Below are 24,972 nucleotides of genomic sequence, written 5' to 3'. Positions count from 1 at the left end.
GCTTTGTCATTAGGCTTGGGTCCCTCCCACAAAAACTTGATTGGTACAATTTGTTTTTCTTTCAAAAGGTCCATGAGGGGAAAGAATCTGGATGAAAATCCAGTGAGACTTATTCACACTGGCTCCGTATAACACACTCTGGATGCCAGTCTGTGGCAATAATAACGTTAAATGTTTCTGGGTTTTGTTTCTCATTTATTGTTCTTCCCCTGTGTTCTGATATTCATGTGAGCAAAGCCAAGCCAAACCAAACCCGGCATTATTTAACTAATGTAACCCAGATACAAAGGCCTGGATTTTGAGGCTAGCTAAGTTCCGCTTGATGCAGAGTGAGGGTGGAGCATAAAAGTTAAGCGTAATGGGACTGATTCACAGTGGTTCTAAGGACTCTCCAGAGAATAGTCCCACCACCATCTACAGAGTCAGCTGTGTGCCTCTGCCCCTACTGCTCTCATGACAAGTGCTCCTGACACAGGAGCCATTCGGGAGCAGGCTGGGGGGATATTTGAGCTGGTCCTACGCTTCCTGGCTATTTCCCAGCAGCTATCAGGTCCCAAAGAGTCTTCAATAGCTGGATGCAAACTAGGACAGATCAGACCCAGTGTCAGAGGCAAAACTGGCTTTCATCAGCTCCAGAATTGGAGCTTTTTTGAAAACAGAATTTATTTAGGCACATAACTGAGAACTGAGCAATTTTGATAGTATGGCCCCAGTTGTGCTTGTTGAACTCTGGAGAACCTGGCCTTGAGCTCATTTGAAAAGGTGGCCCTTAAGGCTATGTCTACACTGCAGCACTATTTTGGAGGTATCCCGAAATAGCTATTCTGCATCTTTTGAGCCCATTATTTTGAAATATGACAAACTTGTTATTCTGACATCCCTATAAACCTCATTCCATGAGGAGTAAGGGACGCTTTGGAATAGCGATCTATTTCAAAATAAGTGCTGTGTAGACAGCGCCAAATTTTGTAATAAGCTATTTTGAAATTAACTGAAAATAAGCTCTTCAATTTGCATAGTTCAAATTGCGTCACTTATTTTGAGCTAAAGATGCAGCGTAGATGCACTCTGATGCATATTTCTTTCTTCGGGTTTCCAGCACAACTAAATGTGCAAATGTTTAGCCTTCAGTAAAAGGAGAGTGCACTTGAATAGAATACAAGACAGTGAAATTCACTGTGTTTCTCTTGAAGAGTTCTCCAAACCACCCTAAGTTTCATTTTTAACCTCTGCACTCCCACATTCACACATTCAGTGGCAGTGTATGCACGTGGCTGACTGCAGAGTGGTACTACTGAGGCAGTGAATTAGAAGACTGTCTGGATCACTGCAGGAGTGACAGGACCAGTCAGGGGGATTCCTATACCTCCTTCCTGATCCCTTACCTCAGTAATTGTCTCAGGGGGTAGCTGTGTTAGTCTGTAACTTTAACAGCAAGTAGTCCTATTAGTCTCTAGGGCTATGTCTATACAGCAGTGTAATTTCAAATAACTGATGTTATTCTGAAATAAAGTGTGAATCTACACATCAAGCCATTACTTTGAAATAATGTTGAGCTAGAGGATTTCTTATTCTGACTCCTGTAACTCCCATTTCACAAGGAGTAAGGAAAGTCGAAAGAAGAGTGTTCTTCCTTCAACTTTCTACTGTATAGACGGCACCAAAAGCCGAGTTAAGCTCTTTCGACTTCAGCTACTCAGTTGATGTAGCTGAAGTAGTGAAGTGTAATTCAACTTTTGCCCTTCTGTGTAGACGTGCCCTAAGGTGCCACAGGACTACTTGTTCTCAGTAAATGTGACTGCCACTTTTCACTCTGTAGTCTACCTAATCTTACTATTCTCACCCTCAACTACTTCCTGCCTTACTTCCACTCCTCCTCCTCAGATCCCTTTCTCCTATGGTCCACTAGGTCTCAGGGATTCCTATCCTGCCTTCCCTCAGGGAGACTGACAGCTGCAGTCTGTTGCTAGTCTCTTGGTTTTATGTAAGCTCTGCCTGTTCCCTCAGAGGTGAGCATGCTTTCAATTAGTGGCTGCTTCCTAGCTCAAAACTCTCCTGTTTGCCTCTTAATTGGCTGATGGAACCTGCCTTACCTACTTCAGCTCTCTCAGGTTTAAGGGTTATTTCAAAAGAAGGGTTTTTACTCAAAATAACCCCGCCTAGACTGTGTTTGTTCTTTTGAAATAGGGTATTTTGAAAAAGCACCTGGATGCCATTATGCAAATGAAGCATGGAAATTCAAATCCGCACTTCATTTGCAATTTTGCTCAGCTGCATTTGCATTCCTCTCTCGAAAGAGGAATGCAGTGTAGACATACCCTACGGTGCTGCAAGACTATTCGATGTTTTTTTCATTTTCTCAGTTAGGGTGTGTCTAGACTACCTAGTTTTGTCGACAAAAGTGGACTTTTGTCGACAAAACTATACCAGCGTCTACACTACCGCTGAGTTCTGTCGACATAACGTCGACAGAACTCAGCAGTTTTGTCGACGCTGGTATACCTCATTTTACGAGCCATAACACCTTCTGTCGACAGAACTCTGTCGACAGAAGGTGTTATTGCCTGTAACATTGCATCCAGACTACGGAGTTCTGTCGACAAAGCAGCTTGCTTTGTCGACAGAACTCAATGTGTCTGGACGCTCTTTGTCGATGGAAGTTTTGTCGACAGTATCTGTCGACAAAACTTCCGTCGACAAAACGCGGTAGTCTAGACGTATCCTTACAGACTAACTCAGCTACCCCTCTGATGTTAATTTAAAGTTTCCTTAGTTTTAAGCAATGAAGCTTCAGTGGATACCAAGGTGAGCAACTTACCCATGCTGCTGGGCCTTAAACCAACAATCACAAGGTCCAAAGCCACGTGTTCTGACTTTAATGCTGAAGTTGATGTCAGTATTAGTAACATTGCTCTTCCCTTTCTGTTAGGTGTTCAGACTGCCTTTACTATGGTAGAACCTCAAGATCACAGCTCTTTGAGTGTAATATTACTACTAGGCTTTTTTTTAGCTGTTTCATATATTTAAAAATAACTTACAGGAACACAGCCAGCCAACGGAAAGCAAAATACTAATGTTCTTTATGTCTAATCACATAAAAATGAGAGATGAGTCCAAACTGGAATCCTGTATATAAGCCTCTAGTGAAGTTTGGGAAAGTCTGGACTCAGATCTGAACTTCATGCCTCCAGCCTATCACTAAAAATACATAACTCAAATGCTTTTGTTCTACAAACACCTCTTCTACCTGTTTTAAATCACAACAGCTGGTTATCTCAATAGAGTTTGAAAACGACATCCATAAATGCTGAAACTCAAAATAGATCACACTGTGTTTTTTGCAGAGCTGCAGCAAACTGTTTGTTTTCCTGGCAAAGAAGCCCTTCAAAGCTCTCAGGCTTACTGCCATTCTTCTGATAGTCATGCTCTTTATCTTAACCAAGAAAATGTGGTAAAGAACAGTCTTAAAAGCACGTATGGAGAAACTACCACATCACTTAGCTGGAGGGCATTTTCAGTATTTGCAAACTCTGGCATCCACGGAGATGCTGAAACAACACACTGACCATTTCCTTCATCTGGAAACAAATGTTTTCTGCATGTACATAAGGCAAGCAGGGAGCCAGATTGGTGATTGTGTCACAAAACCTGGAAGAATAGCTGAGAAGCAGTACCCAAACACCACTGCACAGAGCTTGGTCAGGCAAGGGTCCAGCTTTCCCTACTCACAATCCTGGGCTTGAACCACTAGGCCAAGCTCTCTAAAGAACTCCAGTGGTACCATGACTGCCTCCCACAAAGCAGTCAGCTGGCACCAGCATCCACAGTTAAGAATGGCAGACAGTAGTGAAGTCAGTTGTGGACCTTTGAAACCTTGATTTATAGCACTTGTCATGTAACTTTCTGGCAGAGAAACTAGCAATTCCTGTTTGTGATGGTTAGGAGGAGGTGGTAATTGTCTCAACTGTCACGGCTAGTTACATTTTTAAATCACCAATGACTATAGAGTATTTCCATCTTTTGGCATTTCTCAAAAATTTGAGATGATACTAAATCTTTTTCAAAATCACTCAAGTGCTAAAAGACTGGTTTAGCATTGTTTTAGTATGCTGAGCTGTAAGGCAGATGCAAATAACAAGACTCTTAAATGTAGTTTTCACAATGTGCATAAAATCATTTTTTAATAATTAAAGAATATATAACAGAATTTATTTTAACTCAAAGGATTTTTTCCTTGGGGATTTGACATTACACCTTTCTCATTGGTATACCAATCTCTGGTATTTTAGATTAGTTAATGACAGCTTTCCTTTCATTATGTAATTGTCTGAAGGTAAGACACTATCTGAAGTTTTCCGAAGCAAAAGCATTGAAGAACTCTGCATTGTTTTCTTCTTCGCAATGTAAATACTGTAGAGTATAGTGCAAAATTTTAGCAAGTTTATTATTTTAAAAGAGGACCTCTGTGCATACACTCAGAACTCTTAATCAAATGTACACACCTACTAATGCAGGATTGTTCTTTTTAGTGAGTATCAAGAAGCCATGAATATCCTTACAGCTAGTGATTTTTTAAAGGAAGTGCATGAGTAAGTAAATCAAGCCTTCATACTGGCATAAATGTGAAGTTTGTTGTGTTTATTAGGCTTTATATATTATAACAAATTGCAGAATGGGCAAAATAATATAAAAGTAATTCTTACCATTAATCATGAAGGAACATGATTAAAAGAAGCTCAGGTCTAAGGTGACTAAAGAAGACAAAGAAAGCACATCAAGGCAGAATGCAATTTTTATAATTCCTACAGTAATAGACAGCGCTTTAGAAAACCATAAAAAGAACTGAAGAAAAATTAATTGAAACCTACATTGTTTGAATAGTGGAATAGCCATGTGCAACAAAGTCTGCTGTTTTGGAGCACTAGCAACAGTGGCTAAGCTTTGTAGGAAAAGCTGTCAGAGATTCTCAGAGAATACTTATGAAAACTTTGAGCAATAATAACAGAACAGTGAGGTACAGCATGATAAAAAGCTTAACTACCAACAAAGAAATGGCAAAAAGAAGTACTTAGGCAAAGCTGTGTGTCAGGGATGGAAGATGAAGACGACAGAAATATACTGGTAGCAGGATTGAGAAACACTGCTAGCCATGATATTTTATTGGGAGTAAATACCTGAACTATTAAAATATTGTTGTGTAGTTTCAGGGGGTGGGGAATCTTTTTAGGGTCGGGGGTTGCTGACCCACAGAAAAATCCACTGGGGGCCGCACACAAGTGAGAAGCAAACAAGAAAATTCAAACCCAAACTGGCGTGGCCCCGACTAAGAAGGAAGAAAACACTCCCCACATTCTCCTCACTCACCAGAGTCGGGGGGCAGGGAGAGAGGGGGGCTAGGCTAGTAGATTTTGTGTGCATCCCCCATAGTGGGATGGCAGGGAGGCTGGAGCACCAGTGCAACAAGCCTTAAAGGCCGGATCCGGGCAAGCCAAGGGCCACATCCAGCCTGTGGGCCTTAGGTTCCCCACCCCTGCACTACATGTCAATTATTGAACTTCATTACATTTCATTCTTATATCATAAGGATTTGTTTGTATTTTAATGCGATATTTACTTATTCTGCTTTATCACAATGCCATCTAAGCTTATCCAGATCCACTATATTTATATAATTAAAATAAGAAAGCTGTCCACAGGAAACTATTCCATCTAATTCAGACAGTTCACGATATGCTATACCCTTGCACCCCATTTTAATCTCTCACATTTGATCCTAATCAGCATTGACTACAGGTTAGATCTTCTATATCCAAAGCAATAATAACCAATCCACAAATAAACCAGCCTATAATGAAATTCACAGCCTAAGGCTAAACACAGAGCTAACATGTGTTTTACAAATCAAAGCTTGTATTTATCATTTGTCACTGTTTGTGTCTTTGTCTATTGGAAAGCTAGAGAGAGAGGGAAAAAACAACAATTAAGAACCTGTGTTGCAAAAGAAAAACTTCAGAACAGTTTATTTTTTTCAGAGTTGCTTTGTACATTACATCTGCAAAATGCAGTCTGGACATCATGCCACAGTTCAGCTTATAAATACTATTTTATCAACATGTTTGTTGGTGCTTCTGGGTCCCCATCAAGACTGGAAGGGGAAGCACTGAAATATCTTTCTAGGTACCCAGCATCCTGTTGTCTGAGCACTTCACAGCACTTCTGGCTCAGAAGCAGGAAGAATCAGAAGCCTCATAAAAGTAGGGATCCTTACAAGTTTAGCAGATGAGACAATGATCCCAATCCTACGGATGCAGGGACCCATCCCTGTACAACACATTGTACATGCGGGGCTACATATTGTCATCAGAAGCAACTTGGACAAGATTCCATTCAAATCTTCCAGCTGGAACTAAATCACACAACTTTTTAAGTGATTAATAATGACCCCCTTTTGATGTACATGTATATCTATTTTTTGGTTCTTTACCTGAGAGATACCTTGAAACAAACTATGCATGTATCTTTCTTCTGGATGACACATCATTACAGCTTATACATAAAATCTATAAACAATCAAATGAACTGGAAACCCTATTTATGTCTGCCACTTCTAGAATGATGCATTTGGCACAGGAGTTAAAGACTCGGGTGATCCTACAGCATTCAGTTATAAGAGAAAAAGGTGTTATATCTTCTCCTGCCTCTCTCCAGACAGATATTGGACCAAACACTAGAAGAAACACAAAATAATTGAAGGGGGGAGGGGGGGGAAGGAGATGGCACGGATAATCAACTGAATATAAGCTCTCTATGCAATGTTGTGGCCAAAAGGGCCATTGCAATCTTTGGATGCCTAAACAGAGGAATACGGAGTAGGAGGAGAGGTTGTTTTAACTCTGCATTTGGCACTACCGGAATATTGAGTCTATTTTGGGGCCTACGCTTGAAGAAAGAGATTGAGAAATTGGAGAGGGTTCAAAGAAGGACCACAAGAATGGGCAAAGATTCTGGCTACAAGTTCAAACAAGAAATATTTAGGGGATGTCCTATGACTTGAGTTATGTTCTATGATCAGACGAGATGATTGCAATGGTCCCTTCTGGCCTTCATCTCTGAACTGCATCACATATTGTTCCCAACTGGTGGAAACTGTAAACTATTGTTTCATGTCAAGGATTCCTCCAGTGAGGCTCAGACAGCTACTAGAGTTGTACCCCCATCAAAAGCTTTTTCTCCATATTGTGGCATACAGCAGGAGAACGCAGTGGAGACCCTTATACTTAGCTGTGCTGTCATATCATGCCATCTCATGCCAACAAGGCCCTTTCCCAGCCGTATCCATAAAGTTCAGGATTATCCATGAGACTGTTATGGTTTTCTTTAACAGAATTATAGTCATAGCCCTGACATTCAAAGAAAAAAGCCAGATGGAATTTCTGAGTAGAATCAAATGGGATTCTGCTCTCACACAAGTGAGGCTATTGACTTCAGTTGAGTTATTCCTGATTTACACAGGTGTAAAATGAGTCAAAGTGTGTCTTAGAATTAATGGCATTTTTATATATCATCTTTCATGCAATGGATTCTAAAATGCTTCACACACTAGGCCCTGGTCTACCCTAGGGAATTATTTGAAAATAACTCCCCATCGGTCGAAATAATAAGCGGCACGTCCACACTACAAAGCCTGTTACTTTGAAGTAACAGGCAGATTATTTTGAAATCTGTACTCCTGCTTTACTGGGGGATAATGCTTATTTTCAAATAGTTATTTTGACATTGTGTTAGTTTAGATGCTCTGCTGCTGCTAATTCAAAATAATTGGCCTCTAACAGCTGCAGCTCTGACCATACTTGGCCTCTCCACTGCTCCCCTTCTCTTAAGGAGCTTAAAACTCCAGGCAGCAGGAGAAGGGCTTGTGCCATGCGGTGAGCTTTGCAAGCCCTGTAACACACAGCAGGATCAGAGAGAGCCATGACAGACCCTGTTGAGTCCTGCGAGGGGGCGCAGTGGAGGAGTGGTGTGTGAGACGCAACCATAGAGAGAAGCCCCTGAAAGCACACGTTGCAGCTTGCCTGGCCCTGCAGCCACAGGTAGTGTCTGCCCTCCTAGTGCCCTCCCCAGAGCACTAAGTCTGAGGCAGGCTCCAATCATTGTGGACACGCTATTTTGAAATAATTCTGACTAGTTTCGATGCTTCCCCATTGTGGGAGACACGCTATTTGATTTTGTTAATTCAGGAGTTATGTCAAATTTAGTTATTTCAAAATATTTTTTTGGTGTAGACATGCCCTTGGTGTAGTGGGATCAATTCATCTGCCGAATACTGCCAACTGTCAAGGAAAATACCTGTCTGTGACACTACACATTAGACTTCAATATTACATCTCACCAGGAGAATAGCCTGTCCAGGGACACAGTGCCTGCTAGCACCATGCTGGGACATCGACTCTTTGTGGATTGAAAGGGAAGTGTCCCTACTGAATCACTAATGCAGGATAGAGTATTGTGGTTGCTTTTTTTTAAGCCATGTACAAAAAGAAGTTAAATAGGAGAACAAAGTTAAAATTTGTTTCTGATCTAAAAGCTACCTGATAGATGTATGAATGTCATTCGTGACATAAATATCCTATAACATACAAGGGAAAGATATCAATTCAAGATGATTCCATTCAAGGCTTCAGAATGGCACTTTGAGGATAGCAGACAAAAGAGTTCTTAGTATTGATGTTAAAAAGATATTGTAACTTGATTGTGAATGTTATTTTGTAGGGATTGTAAATTTCAAAGATGAACTCCCAGTTCAGTCTTTATAAACAAACATACATCAACACAGAATTTTAATGCATGGCACCTTTCATTTTTATGCAAACTATTGTAATTGGCTACACTAATATATACATTTTTTTTCTGTGCATACATGTTTTAAATGATTTCTAGATTATATATTTTGTGAGACTCATTTATATTTACCTTTGGAAAATTGACTTAGATTTACATTTAGATTTTAATATCATTGTCATCCTCTCAAACAGACAGTATCTGAATTCAGCATGTTAAATACTGCTGGATTCTATGGGAAAGTGCTTAAAGATAATTTTCATGTATTTGCACATGTCCAAGATCCCATAAACCCTGATTCATGAAAGCACCCTGTTCAGGAAAACACGAGGCATGTGCTAACTTAATTTTAAGCAACTACTTAAGACTCCTGGGATTTATGATCAGGCAACCACTTTTGTGCTTTCTCCCCCATGCTGCTCCTCACACTTGGAAGGAGATCCCTGTAAAAATCTGCAAAACTAACTTATTGTCCTCCTTGGCATCCTTTCTTAATACTCTGCTCTGCCATGATATCTAGAAAAAAACATTACAAAATTTAGACTTCTGGTATGCTAAGACCACACTGACCAATACTGACTCATAGTTTCTTGTACTCGCTCCATCTGACTATACACATCTGCTACCTGATGTTAGGCTTAGTCTCAGGCCTGCCACTAGGAGGGGGCAAGTGGGCAGTTGCTCCTGAGGCCTGGCAATTCAAAGGGACCTGGGGCTCCCAGCCACTGCTGCTGCTGGGCCCTTTCAATCGCTACTGGAGCACTGCATCGTGTGCTCTGTGAAGCTCTGAGGGCTGCCTGTGGGGAGTGTGTGTGGAAGTCTGGCTGCCCTAGGTCCGCCCCTTCCATGTGCATGTAGCACGCTCCCCTACATTGTCCAGGGGGACGCAGAGGCTGTCAGCTTCCCTGCTTAAACTGTAAGCAATTTTGTTCTGAGTTTGTACAGTGCCTATCACAATGGGATCCTGTCCACGACTGTTGCTCCTTAGCACTCAGCAATGCTGATATTAACACTGATACTCTGTTAGTGACCTACAATGATTGTCTTAGTGCTGCAGAAATTCATGCTCCAAAATGTCCACATATGGGCTTGTATATTCTGCTATAACATGTTAACAAACATGATGCTAAAACACAAGTTAGCACCTCGTGCAAACAACTTCTTTCCTGACTGTCCTCTGGGGAAGCTGAGATTAATCAAGATTGGTTGACACAATGCCAGACATGACAGTCTTTGTCCAGACTTAATGCTAAATTGCATTTAAGATCATATTAGTTAGCACTTTGTCCTTTCCCAACACCGAGAAGCTCAGAGGCACAAAGACCTTAAGGATTGGACACAGAGATGAACACAAATACTCTGGAAGCTTTGACATGGATATTTTGACCAAGACTGACATGCCTATATTTCTCTTATAACTGATTGGACCCTCAAACCTACCCTCTGCTTTCACTATAGTTCATCTGAAGCCATTATTAATAATGTGCGCTGAGACAGTTCACTCCTCTAACTTGCTGAAATGTTACCAAACCGAGTATGTGTTGATAAAAACAGCAGCATTTGCTTACGTACAACAGTTTCCATCTCAGCTTCATTGTGTGTATAGAAGCACCATATAATCCTTCTTAGCTTTTCTGCTTTTCCCAGTGAGGGCAATCATATCATCTGCAAACAACAAAATAAGGAGAACGGTATCCTGCCATGTTTGCCTGAGTACTAGAAAGCAAGATTAGGAAACATCATAATAATTCCATTTGCTTCTGGGATCTTGACCTTACACTAATGAACACCCAACAGATCTGTCAGCTAGGAGAGATCAATGTGTTTTCCATACAGAAAGAGAAAAACATGGACTCTCAGTCTGGCTCATTTGAGATTAAAGAAAGCAATGACAGACATGAGAGAACACACAGTGTCAGTCTCACTTTAAGACCATGTCCTGAATTGTCTCACAATCCTGCTTCCCAGTGGACAAGCAGATAAACCTTGTATATTTAAAGTTGCAGTACACAGAAAATAGAAACACAGTTAGAATGTCACATACTTCAGAGACAAAAGAATAAATCAAATGGGCCAGTTTCTGCTTATGCTTACACAGGACATGCTTCAACAAGGGTGCAGCCTTTTAACAGAGCCAAATTTGGCCCATTGTTGCCTGAAAATGGAGCCAAGACTCAGGGACATACAAGTAATTGAAAATGAAAATAAAATCTGTATTTTAAAATCTGGCTTTATTTTCTGCTTAGAAGGAGGTTAGTATCACCTGTGTAACAGCAGCCTTTTGGGAATGGCATTTGACTCTCCCTTAACCCACAGTGTCCCTTGCCAGACTGTTAATGGTTCTGTTTGAGAAGGCAGGCTACAGCTGTCCCCTTGCCAGTGACCTTGAATGTAGGCAAGTACTGACTTCATTTCATTACCTCCCTTGAGAATGCAAATAGCTGCCCTCTTTGCATGCAGTAGACAGCCACAGCCACACATATTTCTCCTAGCCGAACTCAATTGGGCTCCAATAAAATCATATTTTACTGTCAATTTTAAAGAAAGAAAGAGACTCTCTAATAAACAAAAAATAGAGAAAACTAGCCGGTGAGGCCGGTCATTGACCAGGCAAAATCATTTTCCATACGTTACACTCATTGGAAAGTCCAATAAATTAAATAGATGTAACAGAATTTTTTATTAATGTGCTTGCAAAAGGGAAGTAAAAGAACAGTTTTAAATTTGTAAGATTTCAACTTCAAACATTATTCATTTTTTTGAATAATTAGCATACATAGTGAATTTTTATCAAACTCGTAAAGCTTTCATTACTTTTTTTGTAACTGTGATTTGTAACAGTAAACATTTTCTTTGCACTACAATGACAGTGGAATAGGTTACTCAATTTTAATTTTGTTAGAAAATATTTGTATGAACTCTAATTATAATAGTCATGACTTTTTTCTGATGAAACACAAAAATAATTATTTAAACCTTTCACCCAGCTTATTCTCGTGTAAAAAGTAGTGCATTCAGCTAATTTAAGAGGCAGGATTGTTTATGCAAAATTTGGTATATGTAGGTAATCACAAAGTATGACTTTATTTTGCACAAACAAATCCACAAACAAACAAACTCTTCAAAATATATAATAGATAAATATTGTGGTGAAACTATTCAAAGGGAACACTGATTCATTTCTAATAGTGCTGAGTATCCTACAGGCCCTCAGACTTAACAGTCTCCCTCCCCCAATATTGAGGAATCTAAAATCAAAGGATACTTTAGAAATTTTGACTTCTACAACGCTATGAGCAGAATGACTAGACTGGAACTAAGATTAGTTACAACACTGCTGGCTGTTTAACTTAGAACAACATATGTTTCACCATCTCTGACAAAGCTTCCCTATTTCAGACAACAAGATGAGAAGCATGGCTTAAAAGAGATGTATCCAATTTCCCTGCAAGAGAGTATGTGTGTCTAGTGACTCTTCTCTTATATTCTATTTGATTTTTGTAGTACAGGCATCCATATCTCTGTTAGCATTTGAAATTACATCATCATCTGGTCAATGTACAAATACTATAGGCATTTTCTTTTAAAACATATTTCCTTTTCATTTAGAAAACTGTTATATCTATTCTTGGTCCAGCCATAGCTAAACATTAAGCAATTCTCTCTCCAGGGAATCCTTTCAAACACTGGTTTGGGGCTGAGACATAGGTGATCAAGAGCTGGACCCCAATAGCTAGAGCAGGAGTAGGTGCTGGGAGTCAAGCCAAGTGTCCAAGCTGAAGTTGAGAGTTCAGGAACCAAGAACAGGTCAGGAAAGCAGGGTTCAGGTGTTAGGCCAAGTCCAGTGTGGGAGCGAGGTAGAAACTTCTTGTGCCTCTCTTTGGGTTTAAATAAGAACCCGTGACTAATCACATTTTGCAGTGTTTCTACAATCAGGCCCTGATGTAACTTCAGGTTTCATGGTTTTTCAGCTGGCTAGTAATGTGCTGTGAAGTAGAATCAGGGTGGTGCCAGTTAACAGAGACCCTGATGGACCAGGTTCAAGACCTATAGGACCATGACACAATGATATTCTCCAGTCTCTCAAAAAATGTCAGTGCTAGCTTCTGCCTCTAAGGACTGTGTTTTGCTTAGGGACATAAATGGCTATTTTCTCATAGACTCATAGGACTGGAAGGGACCTTGAGAGGTCATCGAGTCCAGCCCCCCACCCTTAAGGCAGGACCAAGCTCAGTCTACACCATCCCTGACAGATGTCTATCTAACCTGTTCTTAAATATCTCCAGAGAGGGAGATTCCACCACCTCCCTTGGCAATTTATTCCAATATTTGACCACCCTGACAGTTAGGAATTTTTTCCTAATGTCCAATCTAAACCTCCCCTGCTGCACTTTAAGCCCATTACTCCTTGTCCTGTCCTCAGAAACCAAGAGGAACAAATTTTCTCCTTCCTCCTTGTGACACCCTTTTAGATATTTGAAAACCGCTATCATGTCCCCCCTTAATCTTCTTTTTTCCAAACTAAACAAGCCCAGTTCATGAAGCCTGGCTTCATAGGTCATGTTCTCTAAACCTTTAATCATTCTTGTCGCTCTTCTCTGTACCCTTTCCAATTTCTCCACATCTTTCTTGAAATGTGGCGCCCAGAACTGGACACAGTACTCCAGCTGAGGCCTAACTAGTGCAGAGTAGAGCGGCAGAATGACTTCACGAGTTTTGCTTACAACACACCTGTTGATACAACCTAGAATCATATTTGCTTTTTTTGCAACAGCATCACACTGTTGACTCATATTCAACTTGTGGTACACTATGACCTGTAGATCCCTTTCCGCCATGCTCCTTCCTAGACAGTTGCTTCCCATCTTGTATGTATGGAACTGATTGTTCCTTCCTAAGTGGAGCACTTTGCATTTCTCTTTATTAAACTTCATCCTGTTTACCTCTGACCATTTCTCTAACTTGTTAAGGTCATTTTGAATTATGTCCCTATCCTCCAAAGAAGTCGCAACCCCACCCAGTTTGGTATCATCTGCAAACTTAATGTTTAACATTATCTTACTGCGACTTAGTCACTTTCTGACTGTCATGTGAACTAGACTCTCCTCGCAATCCTACCAATAAAGGATAATATCAAGGAAAAATTATTCATATGGAAGAGCTTGGATGGGATCTTTGGCCCTTCTGCATCACTCTGGTGTTGCAACAGACTGTAAGGCTGGTTTTACTGTCTGGTAAAAGTCCTCCCACACACTGCCCTGCCCTTGTAAGGGGAAATCCTAAGTGACAGAGAGTCAGCATAGCTTTGAGGGAAAACTTTCAAGGGCACAAAGGAGAATTAGCTGCTCAAATCCCAGAAAGTCTATCGGAATTGGGCTCCTAACTCCCCTTCTGTGCCTTTGAAAATTTCACCTTTAAGCCATTTTAGCCTGTGCAGGCACACACCTAGCATTTCAGGAAGTTTGGCCATAGCTTTAAATATGTATTTCTCAAAGACCTAATCGCCCACCAAAGTCAGTGGGAGTTTTTCAGTGTCTACATTTTTGCATAAATCTCTGACTACAGGCAGTCCCCAAGTTACGCGGATCCGACTTAAGTCGGATCCGCAGTTATGAACGGGGATTTTCTCGCCCCGGAGGACTGGAGCTGCGGGACGCCTGGTCCCGCTGTCCGCCTCCTCCGGGGCGAGAAAAGCTGCTCCCCGTCTCCCTGGTCTGCTGGGGGAGCCAGCAAACCAGGGAGATGCTGAGGAAAGCGGTGGAGGACCCGGGCCGGACCCGCGGCGCTTCCAGATCAGCTGGAAGCACCGCGGGTACGGCCAGGTCCTCCGCCGCTTTGCTCAGCGTCTCCCTGGTCTGCAGGGATCTGGTCTGCAGCTGATCTGGAAGCGCCGCGGTCCGGCCCGGGTCCTCCGCCACTTTGCTCCGCGTCTCCCTGGTCTGCTGGGGGGGGAACGCAGCTAGTGCCCCCCCCAGCAGACCAGGGAGACGTGGAGCAAAGCCCCGGGCCTGTGGTAGAGCAGGTGGGGCTCTGCCGGTTGGTCCCGCAGCACCGCTCCTTGGCACTACTGGACCAACCCGGCAGCACCCCAGCTGCTCTGCCCCAGGAGTCCTGATTCAGCCGCTGCTGATCAGTTTCAGCAGTGGCTGAATCAGGACCCTGGGGCAGAGCAGCTGGGGTGCTGTTGGGTTAGTCCAGTAGCGCCGAGGAGCGGCCGCGCTACTGGACCAACCCAGCAGCACCCGAGCTGCTCTGCCCCAGGCGTCCCCAAGTCAGCCGCTGCTGAAACTGACCAGCGGCTGACTACAGGAAGCCCGAGGCCGAGTTGCTCTGCCCCGGGCTTCCTGGAATCAGCTGCTGATCAGTTTCAGCAGCAGCTGACTTGGGGATGCCTGGGGTTCTTAAGTTGGATCTGTATATAAGTTGGAACTGGTGTCCAGATTCAGCCGCTGTTGAAACTGATCAGTTTCAGCAGCAGCTGAATCTGGATGCCAGTTCCGACTTACATACAGATTCAACTTAAGAACAAACCTACAGTCCCTATCTTGTACGTAACCCGGGGACTGCCTGTACAGACTTTGTAGTGTCTGTGTGGAATCTCCCAGCTCTATCTTTTTATTGCCAGTCTAGTATAAGTACAAACATCCTAACATTCCAAATAGCCAGATATCACCAGGTGATTGACCACTCCGCATTACAAACATACTGGCAAATTTCCAGAGGAAACGTGCAGATTTTAAAAAACGACAAGTAGTCTAGCAGCAAAGGCTAACAAAACATGTAGATGGTATCATGAGCTTTTGTGGGTAAAACCCACTTCAACCTCCCTTGTTTTTTAAGTTTTCTCAGTTACAGACTAACTCAGCTACCCCTTTGAAGCTTATGGACTTTTTTTCCTTGCCCCTTATTTGTTCAATTGATTTACTCACCTCCCCCTTCAAGGGCCTTAAGACATATTGACCACCTCTAACTGAGTTGGTCTGGACATAAAATTCTTTTTGTAAACATTAACACTGCTTCCACAATGGACAATGGGGTCATTACAGAATAATACCAAGTTCCTCTTTCCATATTTAACAAGGCTCCAAGCCCCTAATAATATAGGTATTGCATTGCACTTCCACAAGACTGATGGGCCAGCCCTGGTTGTAACATAATACTAAATAATTCAGAACCTATTTATAAAATTTGCATTTTTTTCCATCAGAAAAATATCAGCATATTCTTTCGATCACTTAATATATATTGCTTTTTTGTGGATAATAATTTACATGTTATATTCAAAAGTTATAAAGTAAACATATCTTACTCCATTTATCCCAAAAATAATGCTCTGTATATGCCATTTCATTTTGGTTTTCATAAGTACTACAGCACTGGTTCCTATGACTATATACTATGGACCAAGAGAAAATATAGAATTCTTTGCGGTGTGAAAGCATTTGAATCTCTGACTGAAGAACTATGCTTTCATAAAACAATGGAAAAGGCTATTAGTCTTCAACAGGTTTATTTCTTTAATAGTTATTCATGTGATTTAAATGTGATTTATTTCATTTCCAATCTTGAATACCTTAAATGCTTTACTGAGATTTTTATTTATTTGTAGCTGCATGCTCGTTCTCTTCAAATATTTATTTCCTGAATAGATCAAATCAATGGTGCAGTTCTCTCTTCTTCTTCTTCTTCTTCTTCAAAATAAGCTTTTAAATGGAACAACACCAATCACAGTTATGTTAAAAAGTCAAATCTTAATTATTGGGTAATGGATCCTGAATCACACACTTGCTAAGGGCCTAATTCTGCCACATTCGATCCCTCTTAGTAATATTGTATTCCATGCCTAATCCCACTGATTTCAATGAGACTACTCACAGAGAGTTGGGGTGACAGAATGTGGCCATTAATGCTTCTCTTAAGAAAGCACAGTACAATGAAAATATTTTTGCTTGACAGATTTATTTATCATCATTTAAAAGTGTTCCACTGTAATGCACACACCTTCTGCACTCCCATTCCACAAATTCAAATCCGCAGGGACCAAAACTTGTAACAAGAATACAATGAATTTCCCAATGTACTGTGTTTATGTAAAACACTGTCTTTGCGATTGAACACAACTGAGAGTCTATAAAGGATGAAAAATGCTGAATTTCTGTAATTTTCTACAACATAAGGTCCTGATCCTGCCAACATCTATGCATTTTCTTAACTATGTATGTGATAGCTCCACTCATCTCAGTGTAAACATGAAGGGCACGTGATTTGGCAGGATCAGGGCCTAAGTATGCACAAAAATCTGTAGCAATATTGACCTTCTAGGAAATATGTACAATAGTGATAATATGGTACATTTAATTGCACAGTCAGATTAACGAACATATATAAATTGCTCAGGACAAAAAGGCCTCATTTTCTGGAATGCCTTGCAAGCTTGTGTCTCAGCACACACATTTTAGGTCCAACAAAAGATACCACACTATCAAACTTTTCCATCTTGAACTGTAACCAATATAATTCATGGCCCCATATGGAACCCTACATTCAGGGATCTGCACGGACAACTCTATGACAACAGTGGAGAAAAGGACCTTGATAAGTAGTAATTTCTGATATTGATTTCCCAAAAGACTGGAAATGTAGACCTGTTAGAAACAGAAAACAACCCAGGGTGCTTAATTTAATATTTGTAAATAGATAAGGAATCACTGTCCAAGGCAAAGAACAGATTATCAGAGTACGAACCACACTGGGAAGATTTAAGCATTGTTGCAGGCTTCACTGTGTTGCAGAACGAACCTCTCTGAATACAAACAAATCAGTTGCTGTTTGCCAGACATAAGAGGTTTCATAACTTACAGTTTGTGATGCTTGCAGCCAGAGGAAGAGGGAGCGTTCTCTGATGCCAATTTTGTCGCATTAAAAAGGTGTTTTCATGGAGTGAAGATCACGGCTTACATTCTTAGCAGAATGTTATCGTACCATACTCCTGTCTCCAGATTGTTTTTGCATGCATTTGACAGTGTACATTTAAATAAATATCACATTTTCAAATTGCAATTGTTAAATAGTTACTTACAGTATGTTTCCTATCTTCCAGGGGACTGTTAGAAGAACTCATCAGTATATAAACTTACATGTAGACAACATGTAACTTATAAATATTAAAAGAAAGAACTTCATTACTTTAATATATTTCTTACCTCCTTTTTTATGGGATCCCAGGGGACTTGATAATCGATCATTTGCAACTGCAAGGGATTGGCTTATAGGTTGTGAATCATTCATCTGGAGTGAATGCTTTAGAAGAAACTGAGATGTGGGAATCTCATCCAAATCCTTTTTGAATAAGAAACAGTGTTTCAGAAACATAAATAGTATAAGTATTCCAGTCAACAAAGTCCACTTTTACCCACAATCTTAGAGAAAACAAATATCTGTTTTGTATATGTCATAGCAAAATGCCTAATGCTAGATTGAAGTCACACATGATTCTTGTGGCTTTTAGCCACAGTGACTAAGCACCTATGTCATAAACACTTGTTTATTTTACCCTCTAACTTTTTTACCCCATACTCATGCAGTTAATCACAGCATGCACTATATGCTGATTTCCTCTCATAGTTAATTTGTATCTTTAGAAAAAGGCTATAGGAAGGTATTAATCTGCTTAACATTTCTAAGTACATCATCCAAGGGATTTCGGTTTTTTAATCTTACATATGCTCAGCAGAGTTACTGGCAAAAACTGTACATTTTCTTCATTTCATCCTTTCAACATCAAATGGTAAGCAGCAAAAATTGGATCAGACTTCAAAGACTATGCTGTGCTCCAAGTCACAGAGCGACTCCTCCATTTCACATATTGAATTCGAGCAGGATATCAAAGTGCTACCAAAGAACCTCAGGTCCTTACTAAAAAAGAGACTAACATCTGTAGAAAGTGAAGTGCACAGACAAATCACCTCAAGGAATAGCTAGCATTTATTCTCAGCAGCAAATTTCCAGCCTTTTGATTCTCTTATTCACCGTACCTCCCTGTCTTTCTACAGAACTAAAGTTCTTAGCAAGCAGGCTTTTGTCTCAAAGACTTCAAAACATCTCTAACAGTTTCATGTTTAGATGGCTATGCCAAGCAGAACTGTGGACTCAGGAATTTCAATCTGAATTTAATAGTACCTTTTTCATTTGTTTGTCAAGAAAATCAGGCTCTGCTGGAGAAGTCTGGTTGTTAGTTTGCTGCCTAAAAATTACAATAGAAATATAGAGTTTAATATTGCTACATTGCATTCTACCACCTAACAATTATGGGAACACACAAGTTTTGTCCTAGCACTTTCTCCCAGTTATCTACATGTAATCAATTCTGAGAAAACAGACGAGTCATATTCCTTCTAATGATGAGATTCCCTTGATATTAAATATATTAGTAACTAGAATTGAGCAAAATATTTGTCTATAGCTTTGTGTGAGAGCGAGACAGAGAGGTATATATAGAGATTATGAAACTTTTGTGAAATTAGAGAGTTTTTATAAAAAGAAATGTTGCAACAGCTAACACAATGATTTTCATTTACAGAAGATTGCGAAAAGCCACTCTCACTTGAATACTTAAACTCAGGAAATCTGTAAAAGTCAACAGGAGGACCAGGTTGTATCCCCCTTGTCCAAAGCGAAATGCCTAGTGGATTAAGCAGAGGTAAGGGAACTAGGATTTCCCAGTTTTTTATTCCACCTCTGCTTGTCGCAGTACTTCATACTTCCATAAACTTTACGAATATTATTTAAGGCCCAATCTGGTTCCCACTGAAGTTTATCAGACTAACAAAAGACCCCCTATGTAGGCCCCAATTCATGTGAGCAGAGCACACTCAAGAAGCCAATGGTACTCTGTGCTGACAGAAAGGTCTATCCCCACAGATTCTGCTGCATGATCCTTAACTATCAAGTAGGTAAATACCAGCAGTATCATTTTACAGATGATGCTGATGCTGGTTGCAGGTGGGGATTGAACCCTGGCTCTGAAGGCAGGTAGCTTATACACTGGGCCACTGGAGGAGCCCCCAACTACCCTACATTCTAGGCCCCCCCCTTATCCGTCCTTTGTTCCAAGGGTGCCAGGCCCGTCCATTGCCAAGCTTGCATTGGGTAGGGTGTGGGGGGGGGGGGACTCAAACCAAGAGTCACAGATCAGGATTAATATGTAGGTCATCTGATTGCCAGTAAGGCCTTACCCAGTAGACTAGAGGTGGGCAAAAGGTCCTCCACAGGCTGGATCTGTCCCACCAAGTGAGTTGATCTGACCCACAGGGGCCTTGCCGCTCCCCTCGCCCCCTGGCTAATCAAGGCCTGTGGGAGGAGGGAAGCATGCAAAGTCTCCTCCCACCCTGCCCCCCCCCCCCTCCCCCCCCGGCAAGGAGTGTTTGGCACATAGAAGCACTGCATGCTCCTGGCAGGACGGAAGGAAACGTCACACGCTCCACCCACCCCCAAGCCCTGATTGGCCTGGGAGTGAAGAGGGAGCATGTGAAGTGTTCTCCCACCCTGTGAGGGGTGCAGCACTTCTAAACACCGCAGGTTCCTTGCAGGATGGTGGCAGGGCAGGAGGAGACTTCTCACACTTCCCCCGCCCCCAGGCCAATCACGGTTTGGGGGTGGAAGGAGCAGCCCTTAAAGTCAACTGCCAGCTACTGCTCAGCTGGCAGTTGACTCTGCATGGTGTTCTGCAGGGCAGGGGTAGGAAGCAAGAGACTTCACGTGCTTCCCCCTCCCCAGGCCCTGATTGACCTGGGGGCAGCAGGGGGGGGCACGTAAAGTCTCTTCCCCCCACCAGGGAAGAGGTGCCTAGAGGAAACTGGCAGCTGTTCGGAACAGCTGGTGGTTCTCGGGGGGAGGGGGGAGGCAATGACTTTGCACACTCCCCCACCCCCAGACCAATCAGGGTCTGAAGATGGGGAAGCACAGAAGTGTCCTGCCCCCGCCCCTTCCACTGAGACCCCACCCCTTCTGGGGCGGCCCGGGGCCACTTAAAAAATGTCTGAAGTGGGCCCTAGTCAAAAATTATTGCCCACCCCTGCAGTAGACTGTAAGACCCTCTGATCCAATCTCACCCCTTCTGAAAATGAGAGTAATAGCCATTACATAGCCATCTTTCTGAGGATGAAAACATTTTAAGTCTTGTTTATTTTCAGACTTCATCTATAGTAAATATCATGTTACAGATAAGGAAACACATAGAAAGTGGTAAGGTGATTTGTTTGACTAACTTCTTAAGTTTTATATGCTATGCTATAAATAATTTTCAGTCCCTCATTTTGAAAAATGAATCCCAGTTTTCTTTGGAGGACATACAAAACTATAATAAAAATACAGCACACATCTCTGTGAGTTTCATTTTTACCACTCTTCCCTGATTTCACTCCACTCTGTTAATATCCAAAAATGACTGTTGAGTAACAGCAGAATAACATAATGCACTGCTTGAACGGTAATTGTTGATCCCTATATGTACAAGACATTATTTTTAAAAACACCTAAAATTAAAATAATTGAAACTGAAGAAGGGCATGAAATCTTTTAAACTGTAACTCTGAGTGCTGAACTTGACACATATCCTTGACACATGCACATCACTACCCAAACACATTACATACCATGCATATCTTATTACCACATCCACAAATTCAGTCTATATTTTCTGGGCTCTGACTTTCAAAGGGACTTAGGATCAAGAGTATCTCAGCCATTTTTGAAAAAGAGCTTGGGCACTTATGAAAATGTCACTCCCAGTCCAGTCTTACAAAACTGATTGCCAAAGTAAAGCCAATTTAAGAAGTTTAGATAAAATTCCCAAGAAATGGCAACAAAATGAAGAGTTCACTGATAAGTTCAAATGTCTAATTTCTCTGGAGTATTACAGTTCACTTAACTACAAGTTGCGTTTTATTTATTTTTTATTTTTACAATTTATTCTTTAGAAAATATTATTTAGTAACAGAGATAAAATGCTACCCATATTCTGCAGCCAAAGAAACATGTGAGATAAAAGTTGAAAGATCTCAGAGGTAGAGGTTTTTCAGCAAAAACAACAAGGAGTCTGGTGGTACCTTAAAGACTAAACATTTTATTATAGCACTGGAAAACTTACCTGGCATTGCCTGGATCCTTCATGCCAGGGGGCTGGCAGCGGTAGTTGGGTGCAGGAGTTAGTGCAGGGGTAACAGGGTAGGAGGCTGGGAGCATGGGGAGGGGAGAGAATACAAGAGTGAGGGTTGGGGGTGAGAAGGGGCTCAGGGTGGGGGGGGAGGCTCATCCAGCAGGGCTCTCTCTTCCCTCCTGGCTGGTGGGGCATTCTCTTCCGCAGCCCCTCTCTGTGATAGTTGGTATCACAGAGACTTGGTGGGATAATACACACGATTGCAATATTGGTATAGAAGAGTAGAGTATGCTCAGGAAGAATAGGCAGGGGAAAAAGGGAGGAGGTGTTGCCTTATATGTTAAAAATGTACACACTTGGGCCAAGGTGGAGATGGACCTATGAGACTGACTTGTTGAGAGTCTCTGGGTTAGGTTAAAAGGGGTAAAAAACAAGGATGATGTCATGCTAGGGGTCTACTGCAGGCCACCCACCCACACAGAAGAGGTGGATGAGTCTTTTTTTAATAATCGAAAATGCAGAATTTGGATAATGGGGGCTTCAACTATCCAGACATCTGCTGGGAAACTAACACAGCAGGGCACAGATTATCCAACAAGTTCTTAGACTTCATTGGAGATAATTTTATTTCAGAAGGTTGAGAAGGCTGCGAGGATGGCGGGGGGGGGGGGCGGAACTGTTCTTGATTTGATTTTTTTAACAATTAGGGAGAAACTGTTTGAAAACTTGAAAGTGGAAAGCAGTTTGGTGACAGTGATCATGAAATCATAGAGTTCATGATTCTAAGGAATGGTAGAAGGTAGAACAGCAAAATAGAGACAATGGATTTCAGGAAGGCAGATTTTAGCAAACTCAGAGAGCTGGTAGGTAAGGTCCCATGGGAAGCAAGACTAAGGCTATGTCTAGACTGCAGGCTTCTTTCGGAAGAACCTTTTTTGGAAGAGATCTTCCGAAAAAACTTCTTCCGAAAGAGAGCGTCCACACGCAAAAGTGGGTTTCCACAGGGGGCTGTTTTGGGACTGGTTCTGTTCAATATCTTGATCAACAATTTAGATGATGGCATAGAGAGTACATAAGACCGGCTGTAATGGGGTCAACCAGCATGGCGCCTTCAGCAAGGTGATTTTGGGTAGTTAGCTGGCTGTGCCCTGAAGACAATGCCGTACCGATGGAGGACATGGGGGAGATGCCAGCGGAAGGGGGCGCATCGGAACAGCCAGCTAATTCCCCAAAGTCACCTTGCTGAAGGCTCCATGCTGGTGAGTCAACCCCATTACATCTGGTGGAGAATGTGGGCACGGCGGTCCCTCTCCTTCCCCCCCAGATGGAGGGGCAATTGGGTGAACTCTGGACATTGGGCCCTGTGGTGAACTTGGGACTCAGGACACACAAGGAGAGCTGTGGGACTGTGTGGCAAAGAGGAAAATGGAGGATGTGGGTGGCCTAGTGGGCTGAGCAACAGAGGGACAGCTCTGGTTGCTGCAGGGGTGGGCACCTGGACTCCATGGACACCAGGCACCAAGAGCTGGGAGCCAGGGCCTAGACTTAGGGTTTACTGGACCTGTGGGGAGCTTGGGCACCAGAAGAGAGAGTGCTCGAAGGGAACTGGCAGGGCCTGGCTAGCCCTGGGTGAATGACTAAGCCACAGCTGGCCTGGAGGAGGGCCAGAGCGAAAACAACTGGCCTGGGGAAGGGCCCAAGCGAGGGAAGGCACAAATGGTGCTTCCAGGGCTGTGAGGAGGGCCCTAGTGAAATGCAGGGCCCAGGTAGTGGGACAGGTGTTGCTGCTACAGAGACCTTAAGGTGGAGGTTGCGGCATGAGGGAACCCTCCTCCACAGGGAGATATTTAAGGGGGCAGGAGTGTGACAGTGTGTGATAGTGCATTGCCCTGCACTGGCCCTTAAAGGGGCTGAGACTGGAGTCTGAGGGAAGCCCAGCTGAGGCAGCTAATGAGGGCCAGGTCGTAAGGCCTGAAGACAGGGATGCAAGAGGCAACCTGGCAGCCAGAGGTAGCAGGTCTGCACCCTTTGCCAGGGAGGAGTGGCCAAAGGGACTACAGTCTGCCCAGAGACGGGGGCTATAGAGAGGGACTGGCAGTGGGCCACTGAGGCCTGGAGGGTGCAAGAGAACTCAGTGTTCCTGGAAGGAACTGGGTGTTTCTGAGGCGAGCAAGGGAACTGGGTGTTCCCTGGCAGAAGATCTGGGGGTCCCAGGGAGTAGGGAGGACCTGGGGAGTGTAGTGGAGGAAGAATAACACCCCCCCCCCCCCGGAAGGAGGTGCCGACAAAGACCGGAGTAGGCACTGCCAGAGGGCAGTGCCCTGAAGACAACACTGTACCGATGGAGGATGTAGGGGAGACGCCAGCGGAAGGCAGTGCATCGAACAGGTTGCTAATTCCCTAAAGTCACCTTGCTGAAGGTGTCATACTGGTAAGTCAACCCCATTACACTGGCCATATTGGATCAGACCTACGTTCCATCTAGCCCAGTATCCTGGTGCCAATAGTGGCCAATACCAGATGCCCCAGAGGGAGGGAACACAACAAGTAATCCCTCTCCTGTCACCCATTTCCAGACAAACAGAGGCTAGGGACACCATTCCTACACATCCTGGCTAATAGCCATTGATGGACCTAACCTCCATGAATCTATCTCGCTCTTTTTTTTAACCTTGTTAAAGTTCTACCCTTCACCACATCTGCTGACGAGGAGTTGCACAGGTTGACTGTGTGATGAGTGAAGAAAAACTTCCTTTTGTTCATTTGTTTTAAACTTGCTGACTTTTAATTTCATTTGGTAACCCCCAGTTCTTATATTGTGGGAATAAGTAAATAATTTTTCCTTATTCAATTTTTCCACACCAGTCATGATTTTCTAGATCTCTATCATATCCTCTCTTAGTCTTATCTTTTCTAAGTTGAAAAGTATGATTATTAAGTTTGCAGATGATACCAAGCTGGGAGGGGTTGCAAGTGCT

The 24,972-nt window shown here is 42.5% G+C and overlaps 1 protein-coding gene across 1 annotated transcript in view; it reads right to left on the bottom strand.

The window, feature by feature from the left end:
- MYO3B (myosin IIIB) overlaps window positions 1-24,972 on the bottom strand; it is a 337,904-nt gene that overhangs the window by 91,168 nt on the left and 221,764 nt on the right. The window contains exons 29-30 of the mRNA XM_075933604.2: window positions 19,018-19,081; window positions 18,042-18,177 (exon numbers count right to left, since the gene is read on the bottom strand). Of these exons, the coding sequence (XP_075789719.1) occupies window positions 18,042-18,177; window positions 19,018-19,081 (200 nt within the window). The remainder of the gene's footprint in view (window positions 1-18,041; window positions 18,178-19,017; window positions 19,082-24,972) is intronic.

The sequence above is a fragment of the Pelodiscus sinensis genome, chromosome 7 (genome assembly GCF_052426305.1).
Source record: "Pelodiscus sinensis isolate ZL-2025 chromosome 7, ASM5242630v1, whole genome shotgun sequence".
NCBI classification, from domain to species: domain Eukaryota; kingdom Metazoa; phylum Chordata; order Testudines; family Trionychidae; genus Pelodiscus; species Pelodiscus sinensis.
Note: the sequence above shows the minus strand (reverse complement) of the source record. Positions and strands in the feature narration are given on the sequence as shown.